This window comes from Teleopsis dalmanni, chromosome 1 (genome assembly GCF_002237135.1).
Source record: "Teleopsis dalmanni isolate 2A chromosome 1, ASM223713v2, whole genome shotgun sequence".
NCBI lineage: Eukaryota > Metazoa > Arthropoda > Insecta > Diptera > Diopsidae > Teleopsis > Teleopsis dalmanni.
Genome location: NC_051846.1, coordinates 214,685,051 through 214,709,262, shown reverse-complemented (window position 1 = coordinate 214,709,262; position 24,212 = coordinate 214,685,051). Strand labels below are relative to the sequence as shown.

Below are 24,212 nucleotides of genomic sequence, written 5' to 3'. Positions count from 1 at the left end.
TCTAAAATTACTAAAATGAGAATCAGAGCCCACTTTCCGAAGCAAAGTAATTCCATCGAAATCTGTAGTTCACTTGGGACGTTAGAGGAACGTAGTTGCATGCTGTTACGTTGCATAGTTGGAGTTTTTTTAGTTTTTAGTTGAGCATTGACAAATTACACGTTTTGGAGTAAATACAATAAAAATTTTAATATTGATTAATTGATTTAATTGCAGATAACAAATATAAATGCATTCGCTCACGCGTGGCCTACAAATCGCTACCATTTCACTAAAACCAAGCAACTCGCGTGCTGAGCAGGTATTTTCCGCACTAGAACTTCAGAGCACGACCACACAATCACTTCACATAAACTCCAAATCAAATCCTTATTCATATGCTATCTTGTAAAGAGCTCCTCTCATCATTGTCATCCATAAATCCATAATCGCATCCTACAGCTTCTGCGCCATCTCCCACATTTCTTAGACGAAACATAGACACCTCTCGCATTTGAGTTCGTTTTGACTTCCCTTTAAAAGAACACTAATTCAATTTCTTTCAGTATTTTTATAAGTTAAAATTAAAAACTTTTCTATTTTTGTTGCAAGCTTGAGAGATCAATTTTGGAACTTTGCCTCAGACACAGCGAGTTTTGTTCCTTACGCTTAAAAGCCCAGCGTTTTTTGCAGATTTTCCCTTTAAATATTTTTCTTGAATGCTTTCATTTTATCTTTTGTGACTAATTCCTAATGTTATTTCTTTTCTTTTTTTCCGGTATTCTTTCAGATATTATCGCTAAAACGCGAGTACCAAAGTTCAAAGTTGAGTCAATGATCAAAGCGTTGAGATCAGCGTCCTTCAGATTTTTTATTCAAATTTATTTTAAATATTTTTACTCTTAATTTTTAGCGAATATTGTAAATATTAGAGTTAAACTCAAATGTAAATAATTTTTATATGTAAAAAGTTTTTATTTAGTTTAATTTACATATTTTTAAGTGAATTACTTAGTCTTATTTTATGTAATACGATTATTTCAATTTGTTCCGTAAGTTCAAATTACTTGGCACTTGCCAATGAGTGGAGGTCTTAAAGTTACGTCTGTCCCCATTCAAAAACATATTAGAGGAGAGTGCTTCATATATGACATCCATTCACTATTACTAAGGATCCGTAATTTTTTCAAGCAGTAACCTAATTTATCGGCACTGATTGCGAGTAATTCGACTTAATGAATACGCCTTATAGGCATTAAACGTTAGAATTAAGTGTTCTATATTATTACCTAACAATGCCTAAATGACGTCAAATAGTTCGGGAACTTAAAAAGGTTAACTTTCGTTGTAGAGGATTAGGGCAAAAAATGTCCTCTTATTTACTTCCACTAGAGACCAAGAAGCCAGATAAGTGTGCTCTATAGAAATGTAGTCTCAAAGTCTTTAGAAGTCTGTAGAAGTTTTGATACATAATTTTTCATTCCAGTATCATTTCTGAGACACAAGAGTTTTTTAAATTTGTCGAAAACTCAGTCACTTTCTTTCTCAGTAAAGCAAGTAAAGCATAAAAAGCTATTGTTTTTTATATTAACCCATCAGTATTTCTTTGGGACTCGGTGACAATTTGTAATAAAAATAAATAAATGCTAATATTTCATTTCAATTATAAAACACATTCATCGTTTTCTTATGATATTATTAAAGAAATACTAGAAACACAATCGTAATAATTCAAATATATAAATAAAGTGAAAGATGGGTTATCATTTCAATATGTTTAAATTCATTTATTGTGCTTAATATGTATTCTCGAAATTGCCAACTTAAATCAAAAACACTGGAATAATTCTAATGGACGGAACCCTTCATTACTCGTAGCTCTTGTGCTCTCTTCTTATGTTAAGAACAATGCGTCAGATGTCAGAGAAGGTTTCGTTCTTTCTTTTTGATATTTGAACAATTTTTTTTTATTTTATAATGAACAAACAAATATTGTATATAAGAAAAATTAATATAATAACAAAAAAAAAATAATTTAGGTAAAAAATTTTTATAATAATTCTCTGCGAAACCAAAAACCACAAAAACAAAAAAAAAATGATTAAAAAGAAATGAACTCGCATGCTAGTGTTAGACTTAAGTATAAAAAAAATAATTATATGAGTAAAAAAAAAAAATTATAAAAAAAAGCATAAACAAATAGGATAAAAATTATACAGAATTGAAAATGAAATCAATTTACACGTTCGTTTGTTTACACTCACATTTGAAGTCTGCACTTGTGTAATTAACGCCGTTCATCGGCACTACCGTTGGACCTCTTTGCTAGTTGAAGAGACTGAAAACATAAATACATGAAAACATGAAAACATGAAAATATATGAAACTATGAAATACAAAACTTAGTAGTCACGGTCTTAACAAATGAACAATTACCAAACACTCACTCGAAGAGCAACAAATCCAGATCATAATCCAGACTTAATTCTAATAAACACAAAAAAATTAATATAATTAATAAGAAAATCTACAATATAAGACACTGCAATTAGCAAAGCATTGAACACCACTAACCCCTTTCCTACTCCTTCTCCTTACTCCTAGCTACACCTCATCATCCTCTTACTACTACTACTACTACTACTATTTATAAGAAGCTAAACTCTAAAAATGTAAAATGTATAAAAAAAGGTTGTAAATTTAGTTTTGAGTTCATTTCAAAATAAAAAATAAACAAAAGTCTTGAAAATATTAAATTAAATAAGCACACCAAACCACTTATTCACTCACACAACCTAAAGAAGAAACACATTTAGAAAAAGAAAGAGAAAGAAACAAAAACAAAAACAAAAACAAAAAGAGAGATATATAATAGTATGCCCTGTAACGAACAGAGACGAAAAGAATTTAATTAAGATTTAATGGAGTTGATCAAGTATTCATTAATTAAGTATTATTAATTAGCACTAACTAATTAATTGTTTAAAATAGAGATAAATGTGAAACTGTATGGTTAAGTAAGTTAGTTAATTGAATTAAATTAAATTAATAATTAAATAACGAGTATTTGTAAAGAATCAGAAGAAGAAGAATTGAAGACGAAAAAACGAAAAAAAAAAGAAAATGAAATATGAACACTAAGAGTTTGTTATAAGCGAACAGACTTACCAAGATATTCTAAATGAATTAAATTTATGAATTTAATTTGTAAAAATACACATTATATGTTAATTTTGTTAAAATTAAAATAAAACAAGAGCCGTAGTTTAGCATAAAACAAACTAAAATGAAATTAACATAATTTCAACATGAAATACGTTCATACACACCACACTATACCACAACACAACACAACACACCACACCACAACACACCATAATACAAAACAAACCAAACATATTTAAGTCGAAGAGGAAGCAAGAATTAAGAAAAACGAAAACTAAAACAACAAATAAACAATTTAAACAATAAGAAATTTAACACAAATGAACAAAATAAAAAAGAAAAACATAAAAAAAAACAAAACAAAACAGAAATTTATTTAAGGAGTCGCACTCAATGCCACTCACTTTGATTTACTTTATTTATGAAAAAGTAAATGAATTGACTGCCCATTTAAACAAATTAATTAAATTTAATAATTGTAATAACCATTGTACGACATGCATATGAGGTACACAAATCACGTTTGTAACACAATGAATAGAATAAAATAAAAAAATTATATGAAAATAACAATAAACAAATAAAAATGCATGTAACTTAAGTAAAATTTTAAAAAATCTTGTTTTATTCTTTTTAAACAATGAATCGGCAACACTGTCATTTTCCTCCGAAGATCGTAGTTGTGGCAACTATAAAAACGCAAGTGAAGATGACAATCAACTTGAAAACGGAAAGCGGAAAGCGAAGGGGATCTTGTAGTTGGAGATAAGCAATTTACCGGAGGTTTTGAGCACTTAACACAAAAGATTTTATCAGCTTTGCAACTATACGATCTTAGCTTAAGTTATTGCTATAATTACGGTCTTTGTAATTGCGTTCTAACCTTCGAATACTAAAAACGGTTTCTGCTTAAAACATAGTCAAAATAAACACCATCTCTAAACAATACGGTCTTTGTCCAAGGGCTGCATTTTGTTAGCAATGACACACTCTCTTTTATCGAAGACACAAACCATTTCTTTAATACTTTAAACGATTCACAGTAGATAAAGAGCGTAATATTACGGGCTTAGCCCGTGTGGAATATTATTATTATTTGACAAAAGCACGAAATTTGTAATATTTTTATCTAAATTTTTTTATTATTTTCAACTATATAGAAAAAAATTTAAAAACTATTATTGCACATTCAAAATAAGTGGTTGCAAAATGAATTGTCCATATTAAAGGTTTTTGATAATGTGATTTTTGCAGTGTTTGTAAAAGCTCTATGGTCCGTTCAATATTGTATCCATTAACCATGGTTTATTTGTTAATAATATTAATTCTTTTGACATATGTATGTACATATGTTAACTATAAGTAAGTAAATGAAATTAAGGTGAATTTCCACTATTTTATTAATTTATATCTAACCCCTTTTGATACCATTTATCGATTTGAAAGGAAAGTTTTCATGCTTATATAGCTGGACATAGTGAAAAAGTCGACCAATTTCTGGAATCAACAAATTACAGGCTCAAATACTTAAAACTGGATTTCGATAAACCCCGACAACGACTCAAAATATATGTAAGCATCTCTACCTTGAACACGATCACGACGTACAAAATCAACAAGCGTCATTATGAGGTAAACCCACCTTGGACACATATTCTCTTATAGTTTAGAGTCCAATAAAAACAACGCATGTTTTAGAATCAGCTATTTTATTGCAATAGATCAACTCAGAGGCTGCAATAAGTAAAACCATTCCATTCCCATTCCTATTGACCTGTCTCTACGAGTATCGTAGACTTATCCTTCACTGAAGCTGTTAGAAGCTAAAAAATATTCTGTCGTTTTTGTTAAAATCAACGCTCAGATTGCGATCATTAATTGTTGACCACACGACATAACTCCAAATGGTTTCTAGCATTAAAAAGGTCAGATTCTTCACTTCTCAATAATACCTTATTACAGTTGGCTTCTAAAATTTTCAGTTGTATTTTAGCGGAAAATATGAATGAAATCTTGTCAGAAAAACGCACAAAATGATAAGCAATCAAAAAAAGTTTATAGAACATCACTTAAAAAACAGTTGAGACCATATATTATATTATAGATCCATATAATTTCCCTACACACTTACTCGAACATTAATATTTATATTTAGAGTTGTGCACATTTATTTTTATTTTAAAAAAACAAAAATTTCAAAATCAAATTCCATATCTTAATACGCGAATGTCGTAACTTATTTCTTGAGGAGGGTGGAGTAAACAGTGGGAGCAGAATAGACAGCTGGGACAACACCGGCAGTATAGGTCGCGGCAGCTGGAACAGCAGCACTGTAAGTTGTGTAGGCTGGAGCAGAGTATACGGAAGCAACTGGAGCTACTGAACGCACCAAAGGAGCGGCATTGTATGTGGCGGCATTGTATGTGGCGGCATACGTAGCTGGAACGGCATAGGTGGCGGGAGCAGCAGCGTAAGTAAGTGCGGATCCAATCACATGAGCCTGAGCAACAGCCAAGCAGAGAGCTACGAAGCAAACGAGGAACTGCAAAAAACAATAAAGTTAAAATATTGCCTTTGTCAGGACTTGTTTGGAAAGAGTTTACGATTTATTAGATACTTACTTTCATTTTGGTGGATTCTTCTGAAGTTGTTTGTTACGTTGAGGTTGAAAGTGTTGTGAAGTTGACACCTTTTCGCTGTTCTATTTATACGAGTAAAGCTCTTAGTGCGAGCGGTGTAATTCGAATTCAAATTCTGGTTATTCTGACACGGAACTATTTTGATAATTGTTATGTCGGCGGCGGTAAACAATGAAAACTATTATCAAAAAATCGAAATCCAACAAAAATAAGACTTTGAAATGTTTTGCAATTCGCCTCACTCGCAACAATTAAGCAAAATTGACAAGTAAAATTCGTTTTAATCCTACACTGGAAGAAATTCAACTTGCGATGAAGAAGTTATTATAAGTTCTTTTGGATATTTAATTTCACACATTTTAATGGAAGAACTTCGATTAAAATTTATAGGACAAAAACAGAATCAGGGAATCGAATCAGATCTTAGCAGAGAAACTAAAACTCACATAATTGTCAGAGAACTGAACCGAAAAAGTATATAGGTTTAATTCGTTTCAGCCCTACACTATCTATCTTCGCTATCTGGTTAAAAAATTAATTAAGAAGCAAATAATCGACATTTCAGAAAAGAAACTCCTCTATTTTTACGTCACTAAATATAAAATACATATACAAATAATTTTCGCTAAGCATATATAACGATAGGAGACAGAAAAAGATTTCAAAATATTGTATACATTTCTAGATATATTATTATGTTGAGGATAGTTGAGTCAGTGCACTTGAGCACTTTTACTGTCTATTAACTACAAGGTTTCTTCATCACCTCTCTAAACGTCTTGACTGGATTATTTTTTATCACTTTATCAGACTAAGCAATAACTGACCTCAAATCTGCATACCTTCCCGAGGAGCCTCTAACCATTTTGATATTCTAGATGTAACACATATGTCTTTATAAATACACAGTTATATAATTTTTTTATTAAGACTGAAAGAACACTGGAATAAGTTTGCGATTCGAAGCCTTCACCAAAAATTAAAGCTTCTTTATTGGATTTCCTTCCGTTTTAGTATTCATGGATCGCTATATGTTCTCTATACAATCTGTATGTTCCAAATGGTAACATAAAATTATGGATCAATCTAATAAATGCTTTATGCAATTGGCATAAATGCTTAAATGCCAATGATAGGTGAGAACATATGAAGCCTGTATAATGGGTACATCAGAGCCATACCGAAATTAGTGGTTTATAGATTAGATTATATATTAGATTATTATTATTATATTAGATTATAATTAATCAATTGAAAATTGTAAGGTTCTTGAAACATACGTAAAAATCATCGTAATTAGTTTGTAAAATCAGCGACCTGCACTCGCTGGAATAATTGAGTAATGGTTCCGGTTACTTCAAAATCAAATTGGCAACCTTTTTTATATCACAGTGTGCAGAATCACTAGAGTTTTAGAGCAACCAGTGCAGAATCCGGATTATTCCAAGACAAAAAACTTGCAATAAATTTTTAGGAAAATTTTTTGACTTAACAATATTTTGCGCACATACTAACACGCACCTAAGTCTGTGTGCCCTGAAACTCGTTCTAAGCTTAGATAAAAATAGCACAAATTAGATAAGAAATACTGAAGACAAGTAAAAAATTCGCTATAAAATAAACGTCCGATTTGTGTAAGTTATCATTTAACTCAAGCGATTCTTGTGATAAACTCCAACTGCCACAACACTTAAAATCAAAATGAAAGTAAGTTAACTTCCCGAGAGAATCTTGTCGCCATTTAACATATAAAAAATATTACTTTTGCAGTTCCTTCTTTGCTTCGTAGCTCTCTGCTTGGCTGTTGCTCAGGCTCATGTGATTGGATCCGCACTTACTTACGCTGCTGCTCCCGCCACCTATGCCGTTCCAGCTACGTATGCCGCCACATACAATGCCGCTCCTTTGGTGCGTTCAGTAGCTCCAGTTGCTTCCGTATACTCTGCTCCAGCCTACACAACTTACAGTGCTGCTGTTCCAGCTGCCGCGACCTATACTGCCGGTGTTGTCCCAGCTGTCTATTCTGCTCCCACTGTTTACTCCACCCTGCTCAAGAAATAGTAACTAAGCAATGAATAATAAATTAATAAAATGATTCGATTTAACTGTAAAATACTTTGGCTTCTCTTTTTGGTATTGGTTTTTAAAATTGGTCAAATAGACTTCATACAATGTATTATGTAGTGTTAATTTCTGGAATTTCCTGCATTTTAAATCAATTTTTGTCCTACTTAAATTTTGCAAAATTTTATGCACTTCGATGACGAAACTTACCTAATATGAAGGATCAAAGAAGAATCACCTAAGCCTGTCAAACGTTTGCGGAGTTTTTAGAACCCAATTTTGGTCTAATTTGAGTTGTGTCAGACACTCCAAAAAGTCAGAGATCTTTTGACAATCAAACGATTCCTATAAACTGCCAAAAAAAACTTGTTGTCAAGTGCAATCGTTGTCAAGACCTCGTATAAAAATACCGCATGGAATTTCTGTCAAAACGTCGTTTTCAGTTTGCAGCGCGACTTACTGCACTTGCTGGAAAGTGGGGATGACGTGATGCGCTTGCGGAGAAGATTTGTTGACACGTGAGATGTGCTTGCGAGCTTGAGAACAGCGGAGCGAAACAGAAATGAATTTTTTGATTTCTTCCGGATTTTTTTATATAAAAGCTTTTACGCAGCTAATTTGCATTACAGATTTTTTTTAAATTGCGACGCACTGCATCCCACAATGAAGGTTCTGACAATATATCAACAGTTTCGCAAAATATTTTATGTTTCATTTGTTTCAGGTTCTTGGACTGTTACTCTTTATTACGATGTCATTGATGTGCTGCGTCCGTGCTCAGATTTTTTATCCAGCGATTGCAGTACGACAAATTCCACTACTTCAGCAAAACGGAAACATAGAAGTTTTGAGGAGGGTGGAAACAGCGTCGCCTCTTCCGCTTCCAATGAGAAACCAATTGGGCCAGAGGCTAAACTAATGAAGTGACTTTTTTACTAAAGTAAAGATTTTTAATTTAATACTATTTTAACAATAAAAAATTAAACGAAAGTTATATTGAATAATTTTGTATTCATTTCTATGAAATTTGTTATTTAACCGAAAGGATAGAAATCTAAACGTCTAAAGTAAGCGACCCTTGGACCTGTGATGGTGGGCTCCTAATTCCCTTTAATATTGTCGTTTAGTATTATAGCTTGGCTTTATACTACTACTTCTACTTCGTAGCCTACAGTTTTTCGTTAAAACATTGAAATATATCAAGTTTTTTAAGAAGCAAAATTATAATTATAATAATGTCAAGGCCTATCCCATACCAAAGCAGCGTATTTATATGTTTAAAACCCCGTATTTAAATACAAGTTAAGATATTCAATAAAAAAGAGAATAACTAACCGTGGTTGTACGTACTTTAATTTACCACTTGGTAATTTTACCACTTGAAAATTTTTTTCTGTACCAAAATTGGTTTAAAAAGGTACCATTTCTGTAAAAAAAGGTCCAAAATTTTTTTTGTTTTCTCGTTCTGTGTTTTTCATAGTGTTATAAATGAACAAAATATAAAATAGTGCAAAGTTGCATTTATAAAAAAATTATTGGAATATCCACAAAAAAGTTGGGTCGTCAAAAATGTACCATTTTTTGAAAGTGAGTACCAAACGAAAAAAAAAAAAAAAGTACCAATTTTGGTACTAAAGTACCATAAGTGGCAACCGTGCGTACAACTAAGAATTTGATGCTCAGACTCATGCTTAGAAGAAGGATCTTGCCTCTTCTGCATGATTATATATGAACAGAAAGTTCTCAATTTCGTCAGAAAGTAATATCCACATCAAACCCATTGCAATTTGATGTTCTTCAGATTCTTGTAGTTCACATTATTCAGTCTCCCTCCACTATATTTTTCGTCTTAATCAAATAATTTATATTAAAAAACCCAACAAATTTTTAAACATACTTTCCAAATTGGCTTTTTTGGAACTTATAACAAATTTTTACCAAAAACGCATTCATATTTACTAAAGTTAATTTTTTCTACTATGTGGAGTTTCGAAGACAATTACCATGAAATATAATATGGCGGCAAAGAGACAACATCCTTACAAAAATTTAATTCCTTTCTAAAAACCTTGGAGTAAGCTACTGGAGCGTTGTGAACTGAAATCATATAATCTACACTGTAAACTGCAGGAGTTGTCGAATAGATGGGTGCACTGTGTACTTAAGCTGTGTAAGCAGAGAAGCTTAAGCATAAGTAACATAGTGCATAGGTGGAATAGGCTAGAAGAACTAAGGTATGTAGTAACAAGGCATCCCAGCTTTACCAGCAGCGATAAGGCATTGTAATTAACACAAGAAACATCACCTTCTAGTTAAAAGTCAATTGGCTACTAGTCAAAATCTATTCTTTCAAATCGATTAGTACTGACGGTCTTTTTACCTTAAGCACATAAGTTATGGTTATTCTTTTGAAATATTAAATAAAATAATTAAAAAATAGAAGTAAAATATCTTAAAACTTTCAATTTTAACTTTTCATTTTAAAAGACAACTTAATTTTATTTTTCATTAATTTCTTCAGAAGCATCTAATTAAACGAGTTTCCAACGTAACAGTTCCCACTGCACAATAAAAAACTAGCAACGCTTTTAAACACTATATATATGATGTCACGTATAGCTATAACATATATCATCAGAATTATAGACTATATTTCACAACATCCGTATTCATTTATTTTTCGTAAACATGTCATTGTTGTTGTTATTGTAACCTAAACAGATCTATATAGAAGAAGTCTTGAAAGGAATTACAATACACGATAATATGGTTTAGGATATGAATTAGTGAGAAGGTAAGTACAAGAAAGAATTATTTAAGGTAAACAACGGCATAATTCACTAAACAGTACAGAGTTCAGATTATATAATATACATAGAGCTAAGTTTTTTTATGGACTATGAACGAGACGCTTTAAGACTTGTAGCTTTTAAGTTAGAAATCGGTCTTTCACTTTTATAATTTAGAAACGTAAAAAGCCAACACCACTAGACCTTAGATTCTAATTCTATAGCAAAGCACTGAATTTAATAATATTGACAATATTGACCTTTCTTGGAATACTCCTCCCTCATGCTTTTTCACAACCATGTCTACCCTCTGCGGCCTTCTTCCAGCAACATTAAAGCATTATGCTACTTCTATTACTTTAGAATTCAAATAAAAATTGTTCCCTTCAATTTCATTAGGAATTTCAAACTTAAATGTTTACAAGTCAATCAAATCAATTTTTTCACATCTTTTTGTTGTTGTTGGACGTAAATTTCGATTTACACACGGAGTTGAGGTAGAGGTTGACGTGAAATGACTAAGAAAAAATGTTTGTTGACGATTACTTAGCAAAAAAAATGACTTTTGTGTTAGAAGCGGACAAGTTTAATTGAACTTCAATCAATAAATTATCAATAAATTTATAATCCATAAAATTTGTTTGTGGACAATTATCGTTCGCATTCAACAAAGTTAATTAGTTCTGACTTGTGATTGGAATTGAAGTCGCGATTGTCACCATTCTTGCTTGAAGCAGGTTTGACTTGTTTCCGCAGCGAACAATTCTAGATGCTCCAAAAATAATTAATCCATTCGACATGTCATAGGATTACAACAAGAGTTGTGTGTGGGAGACACCAACAATACGGATACTTGCCAAATATTGATCGAGGGTTGAAACATCCGCGTTCAACGCTCTGCTCAGGCAGCACTAAAACGAGAATTCCGAAAATAGTATTTTAAACCGAACTTGTATAATCCGGAAACTGGATTGATTGGAATAACTGGGCAAAGATCAAAACGAAAACACACAAAATGTATTTACTAAACAAAACATGAGAAAATCAAATCATAACAAAATTACAAAAATGTAATGTCATGGCAAGAACTTCATACGTTTGAACTACAATAGTTTAAATTCAACAACAACAACAAGCCTCGTTTTATTGTATGATTTTTGCATGAACTAGTACTTTAATCGAATAAACGGAAGAGTATAAATTATCTGCTCAACACAAGACAACCATCAGTTTATTGCCAATTATCAAGAAGCAAAAATCGCCCCAAACTAAGAACACAAACAAAATGAAAGTAAGTATTTTGGAAAACTGACTCTTTACTAGAAGTTGACATTGCTTCTGTCAATTACAGTTCCTCATCTGTTTAGCTCTCTTCATCGCTGCTGCCCAAGCCGGTATTGTAGCTCCTGTAACTACATATTCAGCTGCTTCAGTTCTTCCAGCCTACACCACCTATGCTGCTTCTCCATACACTACTTTTGCAGCAGCTGCTCCTGCTTATACTGCTTCAGTGTACAGTGCACCAGCGTACTCTACCTATTCGGCAGCTCCTGCAGTTTACAGCGCAGCGCCAGTAGCCTATAGTGCACCAGCGGTTTACTCCACTCTCTTCAAAAAATAAACTCAATTCCTCTATGGATATAGCAGCTCGTGATCTTCATGTACTCCACACTTATTAAAACAGATAAACAAAAAAAACAATAAAATCAAAACAATTCGGCAAATTAAATGTTTCTTTAGTGCATATTTAGCATCTTAATAGGCAAAAATGGATATTGCAATATTGGCATTATTAGAATGCATTAATAGCTTACTCTCTTTGATTTTTTTGAGGATTGTAGTGATTCACATTCTTTGAAAATTAGTGTAATTTTCTTCTAAAAACTATCAATAGGCCTATAGATCTTCCGTGTCATCTTTAAGCGAAGCTGTCAGTAGTCACTGCAATAAGGCATCTCAATTGACATAAAATGAAAGTTGTGTATATACTGTGTTCAGAAAATTATCAATGGATCTTTGGAAACTATTAACATACGCAGAATTTGTAAGATAATACTTTCTTTAATAGAGAATGAATGAGAGAATAGAGACAAAAGCCCGGACAAAAACCAATGTTTCTTCTGTTTTTGTTTTATCTTCCATTTTTGCACTCTCCCCATACTTTGGCATATAAGTTCACGTTTCTCTCAATCATTTGTGAAATTTAATAACATATCCAGTACTAGTTATAACCCAAAAAGAGATATTTTCAACAATTGTGTCTAGATTAAAATTTGGAATTTTAATTTGATTTGCCTTCAAGTAAGTTAGACTTATTTAAGCGGCTAACGGTGAAGTACAATTAGCAATTTCTATATTCTGGTAAATGTAAAATGTTTCTTATACATACTCAAATCTCCAACAGTTTTATATCTGAAGGAGGTTTGTTACCTCTACTCTGCTTGCGTAAATCAAGATAGATTTACTCAACCAGAGTCTACGGAGAGTCTACCTAAATTATTTGCGAAAACTGACAGACTTACAACACCGCGTTACCAAATCTCAAAATGGTTACATGTTCCTCGGGGAGGTATGCAGATCTGAGGTCAATTATTGCTTAGACTGATGAAGTGATAAACAATAATCCAGTCAAGGCGTAAATAGGGATTTTGAAAATACCTCGAGTTAAGAAAGAGTAAAAGTGCTCAAGTGCACTGGCTCAAATAGCTTCAACATAAATAGAAATATATTCTGGTATATAATCTTGTGCTAAGGAACACCCAGTAAAACACATTCTTCTCACAGGTATTATATGGTTCGCATCACTATCATAATTTTATTTCAAGCTAAATATTGTTTAATAATTCCACACATGTATCTGTGAATACTATATTCCGATTAACTGTCGTATTCACTCTCATATGTATGTATGAACTCAGTCCTTTTGGTCCTTCAACTCAGTTTTTCATTCGGTTTGTTGCCAGAAATTCCTTTGTATATATCTGTGTACCTCCTACTGGTTGTCTTACTGCCGACCTGGAAATTATTTGCCGCAGGCTGTTTTCCACAACTCACCAAAGAAATTAACAGTATAAATAGTAATAATAATAACAACTAAAAAATATTTTCTTTAACTTTAATTTATTATTTAAAAAAATAATGAGTCTAACCTTCATATTCTCGGCAGTAGGAACCAATCTGGTGTAACTTCAATAATGCGAGATGTACGCGTATTCCAAAGATATTTTAAGCACAGTTCCGTTTTATACTGTCACGAAACTTTCAATATTTATTCAGAGAGATTCATTTAATAAACGTTTTAGTATATACAAGTTATTAAACATATTGAAAACAATCCGAGCTGAGTTGCATCTGGCACTCAGACAAGCCACATACAAATACCTGGCAAACGGGTTCTTCCGAATTCTTATTTTTTTGGCATCAATAAAATTTATTATAGGTATGTCACATAAAATGATGATGTTACAAAAAAATTAGATCTACAAATTATTTAAATGCAATTCAATTGCAAATTTTATTTTTAGTATTTTTTATGAAATCAACTCAGTAAGATTAATTAATAGCTATCAGGTGAACAGAAATGAAAAACGAATTTGAATAAATTTAAACCTTATATGTGCCTTATATATCAACTAAATTATTAAAGATACTCAGCAAGTGAAAAAATATGAAGTAAACTCAAATCAATTAACAAAAAGTCCGCACTTTGTTATAAAGTGTTATTTATTTAGTGGTTCCAAAAGTAAACATAAGTAAAATTTCCATTAGGCGGATAACTACTGTAGAGTAAGATGTTCCGTGGGCAGTTGTAGGAATTACTAACGAAATTGTCGCATGTGGGGCACAGAAATCACAATAACTGATAAAAGGTCGTTGCATTCACAAAAAATCACTGTATGGTATGGTACTTGATCAGAATGTGTGATGGAGTCATGCTTTTTTGAAAATAAATGGAGATGTGACATAAAATCTCACCAGCTTTACAACATGTTTCGCTTTGACTTCTCAAATAAGCTATTTCACATTTGGATGATGCGTATTGGTACCAAGATTATGTTATTTACCACCACTGGGCTTTTTTTGTACCATTTGGGTTGTAATGTAATATAATAAAATAAATAATAATCGCAAATCCGGATTCTCAAAGACTCCATGTTTACAAACTCCGGAGACTTCGTTGCTATCCAATTAATCGGATTCTCCGAATACTTCGTAAAACCGAATGCGAACAGTACTAATCTAGCCCTTTACCAAATTGATGAAACTGAAGTTTTATATGAACAGATGAACCATCCACTTAAAAATAAAGTATATGGTTTTTACACACTGGTGAGAATATTGTATTCTGAAACTATCGGTACGATAAATTTATAAAATGAAGATAATTTTTGATGTTAATATGTAAAGCTATTTTTATTCTATTTGAATATCATAGATTAAATATAATATAACTATTGAAATGGTTATAGTTGTAATTATTAACAGCGCTCGAATTGTTATATTGAGTAAGCAGCCAGGATTTAAATCACTACAAATGGGAACGTAATTGTGTACCCAGCCATGTTTTGAATTACTTCGTTTGTAATCATAGTTAGTTTCTATATTAAGAAATATACCTCCGAATGAATCTGTTTGTGTTTTGTTTATGTTAATTCTCACGAATGACGAAGCATATTTTTAGGCCAAAATGTAATACCACACAATATACATATTATATAAAATGCGAAATAAACATGACAAAATAAAAAAGCGTAAAATTGACCAACAGATACATTTACATATCTCATAATTATCAATAAATCGCAGTTGTGACATTACATTCGTCCCATGAAACACCAAGAAATAAACTAGATCCATCCTGTTCGGTTCAAATTTTGTCATTACCGATGAGTGCCCAGACAAACTGTCAAAAAAGTACTTCCCTAAAAGCTTGTTAGCCGAAAATGGGCAATCACACAGAAAATGTGTAACTCTTTCTATCTTATTTGAGTATCCAAAGCTTTCCAGTTTATCTGGTGTATGCCTTATCACCAGTGGCCTGAAAGACCATTTAATTGCATTAAACCCGGTAGTATATTAATATATGTTATAACACATAATACATAATTTCGAGAAGTGAGACAATAAATCTACCTCAACATTTATTCATCACTTAAGTATTCTTAAAACTGAACCCAATACTCAGATATTAATAAAACTCTACTGTCCAGAAAACGGTTTGCAATTTAAAAGTAGGTATATGCATTCCAAACCCCCAAACTAAATAAAAATAAATATTTTGCATAAACATTTAAATATATTTTGCTATAGAACAATACTTTCTTCAAGTGCATTAACTTTGATTACTAATTTTCGATAGAGCGTTTAGCTAATCGATCCAAGGTAGGCGTGTTTGATGTGATTTTATGAGTGTTTTTCTGTATTTGTTTTTAAAGGTTATGTTTTCTTTAGTAATAAATAACAAAAAACTTAATTCGTCTCATGATCCGCTTTATATTTTCTAGAAGGAACGCGATAAAAGCCATCAGTATGCCACAAGCCAAAACAATCCACGCAAATTGGAAATGTACGAGATTAAGTGGACGTGTTTTTAATGGTACATCCTTACGTAAATGAATAATACCTGCTTGCAAACCATCACCAATTGAACTTTCAAACCATTTTTCTATGAGTCCGGAATCAGCCGCTTGTATTATGAAAGCATTAAGCACCCTCTCGAACTGCGAGTGTGTAGGTATCAGAAAACCAACTGGAATAGTGGTAATACATTCCTTAGCAATATGAACAATCGGCCTTTGTAAGTGGATTTGTTGTGACAACGCAAAAGAACTCATGTCTTCACGTGCAGGAAACGCTTTGTCACGCTTTAACTGAAGCAGTTCCCTTACCAATTCTGTAGCATTGAAAGGAATAAAAAGTTTTTCAAAATCGCGAGGAATACCTTTACTGCTTAGCAAAATTGGAATTTCATGGTTAATGACATATATCTTTATATTACGTTCCACCATTTCCTGCAATGTGTCTATTTGTGGTTCAAATACCAATGATGTAAGCAAACTTGTCAGAATCGTTAAGTAGAGATTAGACAGCACAAAGCCGAGCACCGACGCTTGTATGAAACATAATGCGAAATACCAATTAAAGCGCTTAGTCCTATTTATGCTAGGCTGGGGTAAAAACAGAAGCAACCGAATTACATGTAGAAGAGATTGTCCAAGATCCACTTTATATTTCAAGTGTTTCATAAGCCAACTAGCAAATGTTTTTACTAAGCTCAGATACAGTAATGTTACTACGCAACTCACCCAGAGATTTGAATGGAATGGCTTTAAGAAGTATTCATATGCTTCAATTTCACCGCTAAAAGGCACTAAAATACACCATTGCATCATTTTAATGGGATAACTTAGCCTAACTTTTCCATATGGAATGTAGGGATGCACTGAAATATCGAGCTCGCCTTCATTGATTTGATTAATAATTGAGAGAATGTCATACCGACTTGAGTTTTGTAGTTCAACTATTTGTAAGCTGCCATTGTGTTTCTGGAGAAAAGCCTTTAGCATATTAGCAGCCCATCCACGTATTTTAAAGGACTTGGACTTTGAGTCAAAAAAATGAAACACTCGTGGCGGATCAAATTGTGCTGGCGTTCGCATACTATAGCCCAAAAAATTCGAAAACTTATCATGAAAATATTTTCTCTCAGACCTCAAATCCGAGGAAAGTTTAAAAATGCGAAGGTCTGGAAATTTATTATAGCCGTAAATATCGAAATGTTGCGTTCGGGTTTTGCTCTCAACCAAGACTAGGACATTTGCAAATCCACGCTGCCAGCACCAGATAAAGTGTTCCTTTAAGTTTGTAATAGGTTCTAAAATATGCCGCGGTATTATGAATATCCCACGAACAGATCCTTGCATATTAAGAAAGGCATTGTTTAAGTGATTCCACAGTGACTTGTGCTCCAAGGGGCTAACAGCAATGAAAAAGATGTTCCGATTGGTAGCCGAACCATCATAGAAGTTTATATCGCTATACTCATTCGTTTCCACAACTTTGGGTGTGCCAGATGAGGCAGTAATGTAAGACTCTATATAAGTCGACTCTCCAAAGTACACAATCGTTTCCACTCGGCGCTCTTCATCAGCTGAGAATATTATATCATTAACCAGCTCCAACTTCCACATATAATTTTGCACTTGAGTTGTGTTGGATAAAAATTCCATAAGATACAAAGAGAGTGCAGTTGAAAATGCCATCATTTGAAATCATCCAAGTTTTATTAAAAGCACCTGCTTCAATCTATACCACTTTCAGAACTGAGTGAATCGCAACGATAAATTCGATTGTCTTTGTTCAAATTTTTTCATAAGGTAATAATTTGTGGTAATTTGGTGTTGCACTTCTGGAAGTTGATTGAATTAAAACAAAATGTAAACAAATACAAACATAAACAAATAGAATTGCAACACACTACCCTCCCTACACCTCTGCCATCTTCCATCTTCCATCTTGCACGTTGTTGTGTCCTTATGAGTTCATTCAACACATCTGACTTTGTTTATCAATGAATGAATGCTATTTGCTCAAATGCTCGGTTTTCCTTTGCATACGTTGCAATGTTTACATTTGCGGCACGGTACATTATTATCTACTCCACATTGTGCTACACCGCGCATTCCTTCGTCTCTCCAAGCAGCACGTGCTTAGTGGCAACATGGCGCATGTCAACTGCTCCCACTGCCATTTTGCGGATTCTAAATTTACACTGCTGTGAGCTACTGTCAGTTTTGCGTTTTAGCGCCAAAACATTTGTTGCAGCAGTTGCCTCTGAGCTTGCATCCTCTAACGCTGCTAGGAACGTTTTTCAATCCATCAGTCACGCATCAACCGTTGCTAAAGGAAACAGTACACAACGACGCTCTTAAGTGAAATGTAGAATATTTTTAAAAATTACTCAGTGCAGTTAATAAATAAATTTAATTTTTCAAAACAAAATTATTAATCCACACATTAGCAAGAAAAAAAATAATAAATTCAATAAGAGAATCTTTTTGAACTATTTAAAAGTTAATTAAATGAAATATGGCGCTTCTTAAGCGTCCACAGTTCTTCTTTCTTTTGTAAGTAATACCGTTTTTTTAAACACAACGATGTAATGTAAAAGTCCTTTGAGGATATGTGTATACAATCCAAAAAGAAAGTCACTTAAAAAATAATTACCAATGGAATTAATAATGTAATATAATATATTTCCATACTTTCATTATGAAGTCACTACATTTTTCAAAATGCAAAGATGAGGCGAATTTTCTTCATTTTTCAATGCCTCAAAGACAGGAAGCGGAAAGGCCATTTCATATTCACTTGCCCATGTTACATCGATGATTAGCCAAAATTCGATGCATGCCGGATACAATTCTTTTCATAAAGTCCTTGAAAACTGAATTAAACACAAAAATGTAACAAGAATAAAAAGAAATAATACTTTATCTTTAATTATAAATTTACAATAAATACGCGATTAAATAAAATAAGATATAATAAGATATAAAGAAATAAGATATAATAATATATTATTTTAAAACTATTAAATACAAAACATAAATTGTATATAATCCATCTGGATTGAAGTCATTTGGTCGATATGACTTTTGATTTTTTTTTTGATAGATCTAAAGCAGAAATCTTTTTGCATTTGGTTGCGTATTCCTGAGTGAATAAGTGTAAAATGTTGAAAAGAAATAATCTTAAGAATTTCAGAATATATCGTTCAATTGCATACAACAAGAACCCGATATTATCGATTAGAAAGATTTCGCGTAGATATTTACAAATCTAATAATATTCAATACTCAAAATATTCAGATCTGGCATTTGTCAAGCGCTTGACAATTTGAGCAGCTAACTATGCTATACTGTATTAGATAGAAATGTGGGCACACTTTTCCGAAAATTCAAATAAACGAATGTTTATCAATTATTCAATTTATCAATTTATCAAGCTAATATTGTTAGTTTTTACAGTAATCTTAATTTGTCTAGGTTAGCTTAAAAGATTCGTCCTAGGAATAGTACGACAGTTCTAATAGGTCATGATGTATCATTGTCGCTTCTAATAATAAAACTAATAATAATTATGATAATTATAATAAATGTAATAAATATTATTTAACTACTCTATACTTCTAAAGAATAATTTCCCGAAAAAAAATATTGAGTTTGTTTGATTCATACTAAGGAAATGTCATTACATTTAATTTAATACATAGATAACTGATATTTCACAGCATTATTATAAAAACCTCGGTTTGGATTCTTAATACCGCTTGTCTGATGCTATCCTCATAGGATAGATGACCATTTTTGCAATCTTCTGTGTTTATTTTTAAGTTCACATTTGACTTTGAATGTTCTGCAGATCTCTCGCTACCTACAAACAGTGGATTCGAAATAAATAGTAGTTTGGTTGATTTTTTTATTGCTTTTATTGCACATCCCCCACAGCATCAACTTCCTCATAGGATATATGACCATTTTTGCAATCTTCTGTGTTTATTTTTAAGTTCACATTTGACTTTGAATGTTCTGCAGATCTCTCGCTACCTACAAACAGTGGATTCGAAATAAATAGTAGTTTGGTTGATTTTTTTATTGCTTTTATTGCACATCCCCCACAGCATCAACTTCGCGAATGCCTATAATCAGTCATCTGTATATTTTGATCTTGAACGGAACATCTCTAGGCCAAACTCTCTTCCTTCAGAGACTAGCCTTCCACAGAGAAATAGAACTGTTTGAGTTTTGAGTTATATACACTCGAAAAATTGTCATGTCATGAATTATGTTACTTAATATGATATACTTATACATATAAGTCTTTTACTTACTTTTGCTTTTACTTATAATAAGCAAATTTGAATATATTAAGACTAAATCCTTTCATACACAAATCAAAACTTTCAAATTAGCACTTGGATTGTGTCAGATCAAACACCAGAGTACTTGAATGCGTATTTTATGAGGAATCAATAATTAAAATTCAATATTTTAAATCAGCCAGCAATGGAAAAAAATTAAATGGAAAAGTATTGGAAAATATTAAAATGAGCACAAGTTGCTCATTTGCATTTTGTTGAATGATTTAGAGAACATAGATGGAGGCACTGACATAAGTATGACTGCCTAACAGTGTTACAGTCCTACAGTGTTACAGTGCTACAGTGTTACGTATGCGTCAATTTATATAAAATATAAAATCTTTATGTTTGTTACAAAGTGTGCACAACACAAAAGATACAATTTTGCAAATCAAGCAAATTTAACGAAGCTTAAGCAGGCGTTTGTACTGACGCTGAAACAGAGTGTGGTGGTGGTGCTGTCACCAGCACCACGTCACCAACGTCACCAACGTTTCGAATACCGATGACACTATAAGCAGTTTAGGTTAAGAGCTGCAGAGTGCATTTACCGGCTGTGGAAGAGATATCGAAATGCAGCAGGAAATATCGAAAGCCAACAAGTCGAAGCGCAGAACTAGGGCCGCTTAAGCATACGCAAACTGCAACGAAACGCTGCCTATTGAATTCGAACCAATCAACTGGTATGAGATGGACCGAACGGTGGCGCACTTCATTCTAAAAATTATGAAAAGGATAATCTTATATAATTATGCACTAAGTCGACAATGTGAAAGCCGTAAATGTCTTTGTACTGTATGAAAATTGCCAACGAATGGAATATTGGAATCAATAACAAAACGATAGTCACATGAATCCGAGACACATGAAACACAATCTATGATGTCCTAGGAGGTAGATGCAAGGAGTTCAAATCATTTAAGAATAAAAACACTTTCACAAACTAAGTCAAGTGGAAATACTTAAGTCTTCATGCAGGTATGAACAAACTTTAGAAGTAACCAATTTCAGCAACTCAATCGCAAGTTTTTGAAAAGTGATGACGTCTTTATCCTTTTCACATGCCTTGCGTTCTCACTGAATTTCATAAAATCAATTGCAACGCACTGGACGTTTTTAAGTGAAATGCTGGTTGTTAGTAATGGTAGCCCACATCCTTTCAAATCACACCAAACTTTTATACAAGTTCTGATTAAGCAGCGGAAAAATATATTTATACCTTCAAGCATTAAAGATTTTAGAGTCCTAAAAATTTCACTGAAGGAACTTTGAAGGCAAGCGTTTGTTTGAACAGAATTGGCATTTAAACCGTTGGACTTTTTTTAATATATCAAGTGATTTTGAACAAAAAACGCTTCTCTTTCTTTGGTGGTTATATTACTATTTTCACTTATTTTTGTTTTTTATTGTTCTTAAATAACACCGCAACAAATATTACACATTCTAGGTACATTTCTTGAATTGTAAATTACTTTCTCTACTTTCATTGAGATTACTTTCATTGGGACAATTACATTGTCTTGATAATTAAGGACGTGCACTTAAAATCTTTTCTAGATTCGTTATAAGGGAAGGAAGAGCTCTGCACTCATTTATCACTATTTTGAACTTCTGAATAAAATCTACGTTTTCATTTTGGTATTTATATGTGTAAGCACGTATAATATTCGTATGTACCGCTTTGATAGGCGGTAATAACACAATAGGATCGGATGAAGCTTTGACTAGCGACATAGTGGAGAAAATTACATAAGACATGAATCGTGTAATGATATAGCATATAACATATGTATATGCTTTATGAACAATATATATGCGGTTTTACCCACCATCGTAACACACACACACACACGATATTATTTTGCTTTAGTCTGTCATTTTCTGTCAGTGTTGTCTTTAAGTTAGTATTGTTCTTACAAAAGATTGTCCGCCATTATTGTGTAGTGTCACCATTCCTACATACATATATATATATATATATATACTTTCCCAGTTAGCACTAAAAATATTTGCTTTCATGAAATGTGCTTACATTTTGTGCTATTGTTAGAACAGGAGGCACTGCTTCCAATTAACTAACAAACATGGTTTAGATCAAATAATATACCATAATATTAAACCGGTTTCAAATCATTTATACGGAATTGAAAATAATGTTTACATCATGTTTTAAAGTACAGCAAATTCGCTTTAGGCTCTGGGACAAGGTGGAATGAGCAAGGACTTTACCGCTGAATCTATACAATTCAAAGTGAACCATTTCCATACATCGGCTGCGAACAATAATTCAAATATTAATAAGAGAGCATCAGTTTGGTACACCCTTTGCTTGGAAGTCAATCTCCAAGGTGAAAGTAATCTGTATACAAACGTGTGCGGCTACTGACATAAATTTTTTAACCCTTTATTCAATGTTAACCACATGACGAAACGCCACAGTTTTTGAATGGAACGCATCCATCTATCCATCATATTTCTTCCTTCTTCATCTAACTTAGCGGTTCCAGTTCGAATTGCACATGTGCACTTACCAGAAATGAAATTAGAAGTAACCTGAGCCGTAAGGTGAGAACGAGCGGGTCGAAATGCCTTGGAGGAAAACTAAAATTAAATTCCACATGTCGGTTACTTAATGCGAAAAATGACAAAATAATGCAAAGAAGTAGAAAAAAGCAAGTCTACAAAACTGAAAAAATGACAACATTTTTCCATGTCCTTGCTGATGTATGAATGAAAGCATGAGGAAAGCTTACAGATGTATGAACATTTTTTGTCTATAAACACCTGTGGGCAATAAACTATTTTTTACTTTTAAAAACATTTTTGCGAAAATGTTAACAACTTTGACTCATCACTGTGATATGCGTACGCTTTGACGATGATGATGACGATGACAAAATTGGAACACTCAAAACATTTTAAATGCATAGACATTCAAATACCACTTAATCAGAAATATGTATATTAAAGGATACTACTAAAATGTGTTGTCAATAAGAGACGAGAGCTGAAGATGTGATAAGAGATTTAATTCGGTTTTGTGTTAATTTCATCTTGCAAAACATACTTGCATTATTTTGAAATGAAGTCATTTCAAGATCAAAATATTGCCTCTACTTCTGTTGAGTTTTTGAGAAGACATATTAGTTGCGTTCGGATGGCAAACAGGATGAGTTTTATCGCCAAGTTACAAGATGCTTCAGCTTAAGAGTTTAATTGCTAAACGCTAGAACATAATAGTACTGCAGCTGGTATTCTAAATTTTTTATTTAAACCTCTACGAAAGTATTTAGTTTATTGTGCATATAAGAATAGTGGATAAATGCAGTAATTCAGATTTTCGCGGCCATTTTTTGTTACAACCACTTGAAGTATAAGACTTAAAAAATGTGCAAGGGAGGGAATACTTCAGTTTTTTATCTTAACTGCAATATATGTTTCGCCGTTTTACTACGAAACGTGTGAGCTGCCTTTTTATATTTTATAAGGATTTATTTTAATGACGGAAAAATTCAGTAAGCACTTTCCAATTTACGACTCTCATGCGACTGTATGCCATTGCTCACGTACGCTTTTCAGCTCCAACATTTTATGTTCTTAATAGAAGTCTCATTAAACTATTATAAGATAGTCACATTCTTACTATTCGCCAT

General features: G+C 32.5%; 4 protein-coding genes and 2 long non-coding RNA genes across 6 annotated transcripts; 3 read left to right on the top strand and 3 right to left on the bottom strand.

Annotated features, from left to right (window-relative positions):
• Positions 1-5,311: 5,311 nt before the first annotated feature.
• LOC119675915 (cuticle protein 16.5-like) lies at positions 5,312-5,809 on the bottom strand. The gene is made up of 2 exons (XM_038087131.1): positions 5,766-5,809; positions 5,312-5,686 (listed from the first exon to the last, which is right to left on the bottom strand). Exons 1-2 carry the CDS (start codon positions 5,769-5,771, stop codon positions 5,381-5,383), a joined length of 312 nt encoding a protein of 103 aa, XP_037943059.1. The 5' UTR covers positions 5,772-5,809; the 3' UTR covers positions 5,312-5,380.
• A 1,628-nt stretch (positions 5,810-7,437) lies between these two features.
• Positions 7,438-7,848, top strand: LOC119675891 (cuticle protein 16.5-like). Its single transcript, XM_038087110.1, has 2 exons — positions 7,438-7,490; positions 7,554-7,848. The coding sequence occupies exons 1-2, from the start codon at positions 7,485-7,487 to the stop codon at positions 7,842-7,844; spliced, it is 297 nt and encodes a 98-aa protein (XP_037943038.1). The 5' UTR covers positions 7,438-7,484; the 3' UTR covers positions 7,845-7,848.
• Positions 7,849-8,421: 573 nt separating this feature from the next.
• On the top strand, positions 8,422-8,847 carry LOC119675907. Its single transcript, XR_005252233.1, has 2 exons — positions 8,422-8,516; positions 8,572-8,847. It is a non-coding gene; the product is annotated as an uncharacterized LOC119675907 (long non-coding RNA).
• Positions 8,848-11,814: 2,967 nt separating this feature from the next.
• On the top strand, positions 11,815-12,508 carry LOC119675898 (cuticle protein 76-like). Its single transcript, XM_038087116.1, has 2 exons — positions 11,815-11,927; positions 11,988-12,508. The coding sequence occupies exons 1-2, from the start codon at positions 11,922-11,924 to the stop codon at positions 12,255-12,257; spliced, it is 276 nt and encodes a 91-aa protein (XP_037943044.1). The 5' UTR covers positions 11,815-11,921; the 3' UTR covers positions 12,258-12,508.
• Positions 12,509-13,426: 918 nt separating this feature from the next.
• LOC119675876 lies at positions 13,427-13,886 on the bottom strand. The gene is made up of 2 exons (XR_005252232.1): positions 13,786-13,886; positions 13,427-13,729 (listed from the first exon to the last, which is right to left on the bottom strand). It is a non-coding gene; the product is annotated as an uncharacterized LOC119675876 (long non-coding RNA).
• Positions 13,887-15,981: 2,095 nt separating this feature from the next.
• On the bottom strand, positions 15,982-17,898 carry LOC119667245. The gene is made up of 2 exons (XM_038076536.1): positions 16,207-17,898; positions 15,982-16,053 (listed from the first exon to the last, which is right to left on the bottom strand). Exons 1-2 carry the CDS (start codon positions 17,896-17,898, stop codon positions 15,982-15,984), a joined length of 1,764 nt encoding a protein of 587 aa, XP_037932464.1.
• Between the last annotated feature and the right edge of the window lie 6,314 nt (positions 17,899-24,212).

Coding starts and splice junctions, on each gene's coding strand:
- LOC119667245 (XM_038076536.1), bottom strand. CDS start 17,898: ATGGCATTTTCAACTGCACTCTCTTTGTATCTTATGGAATTTTTATCC. Junction 16,054..16,206: donor AAACACGTCCACTTAATCTC/GTACATTTCCAA, acceptor AAACAAATACAG/AAAAACACTCATAAAATCAC.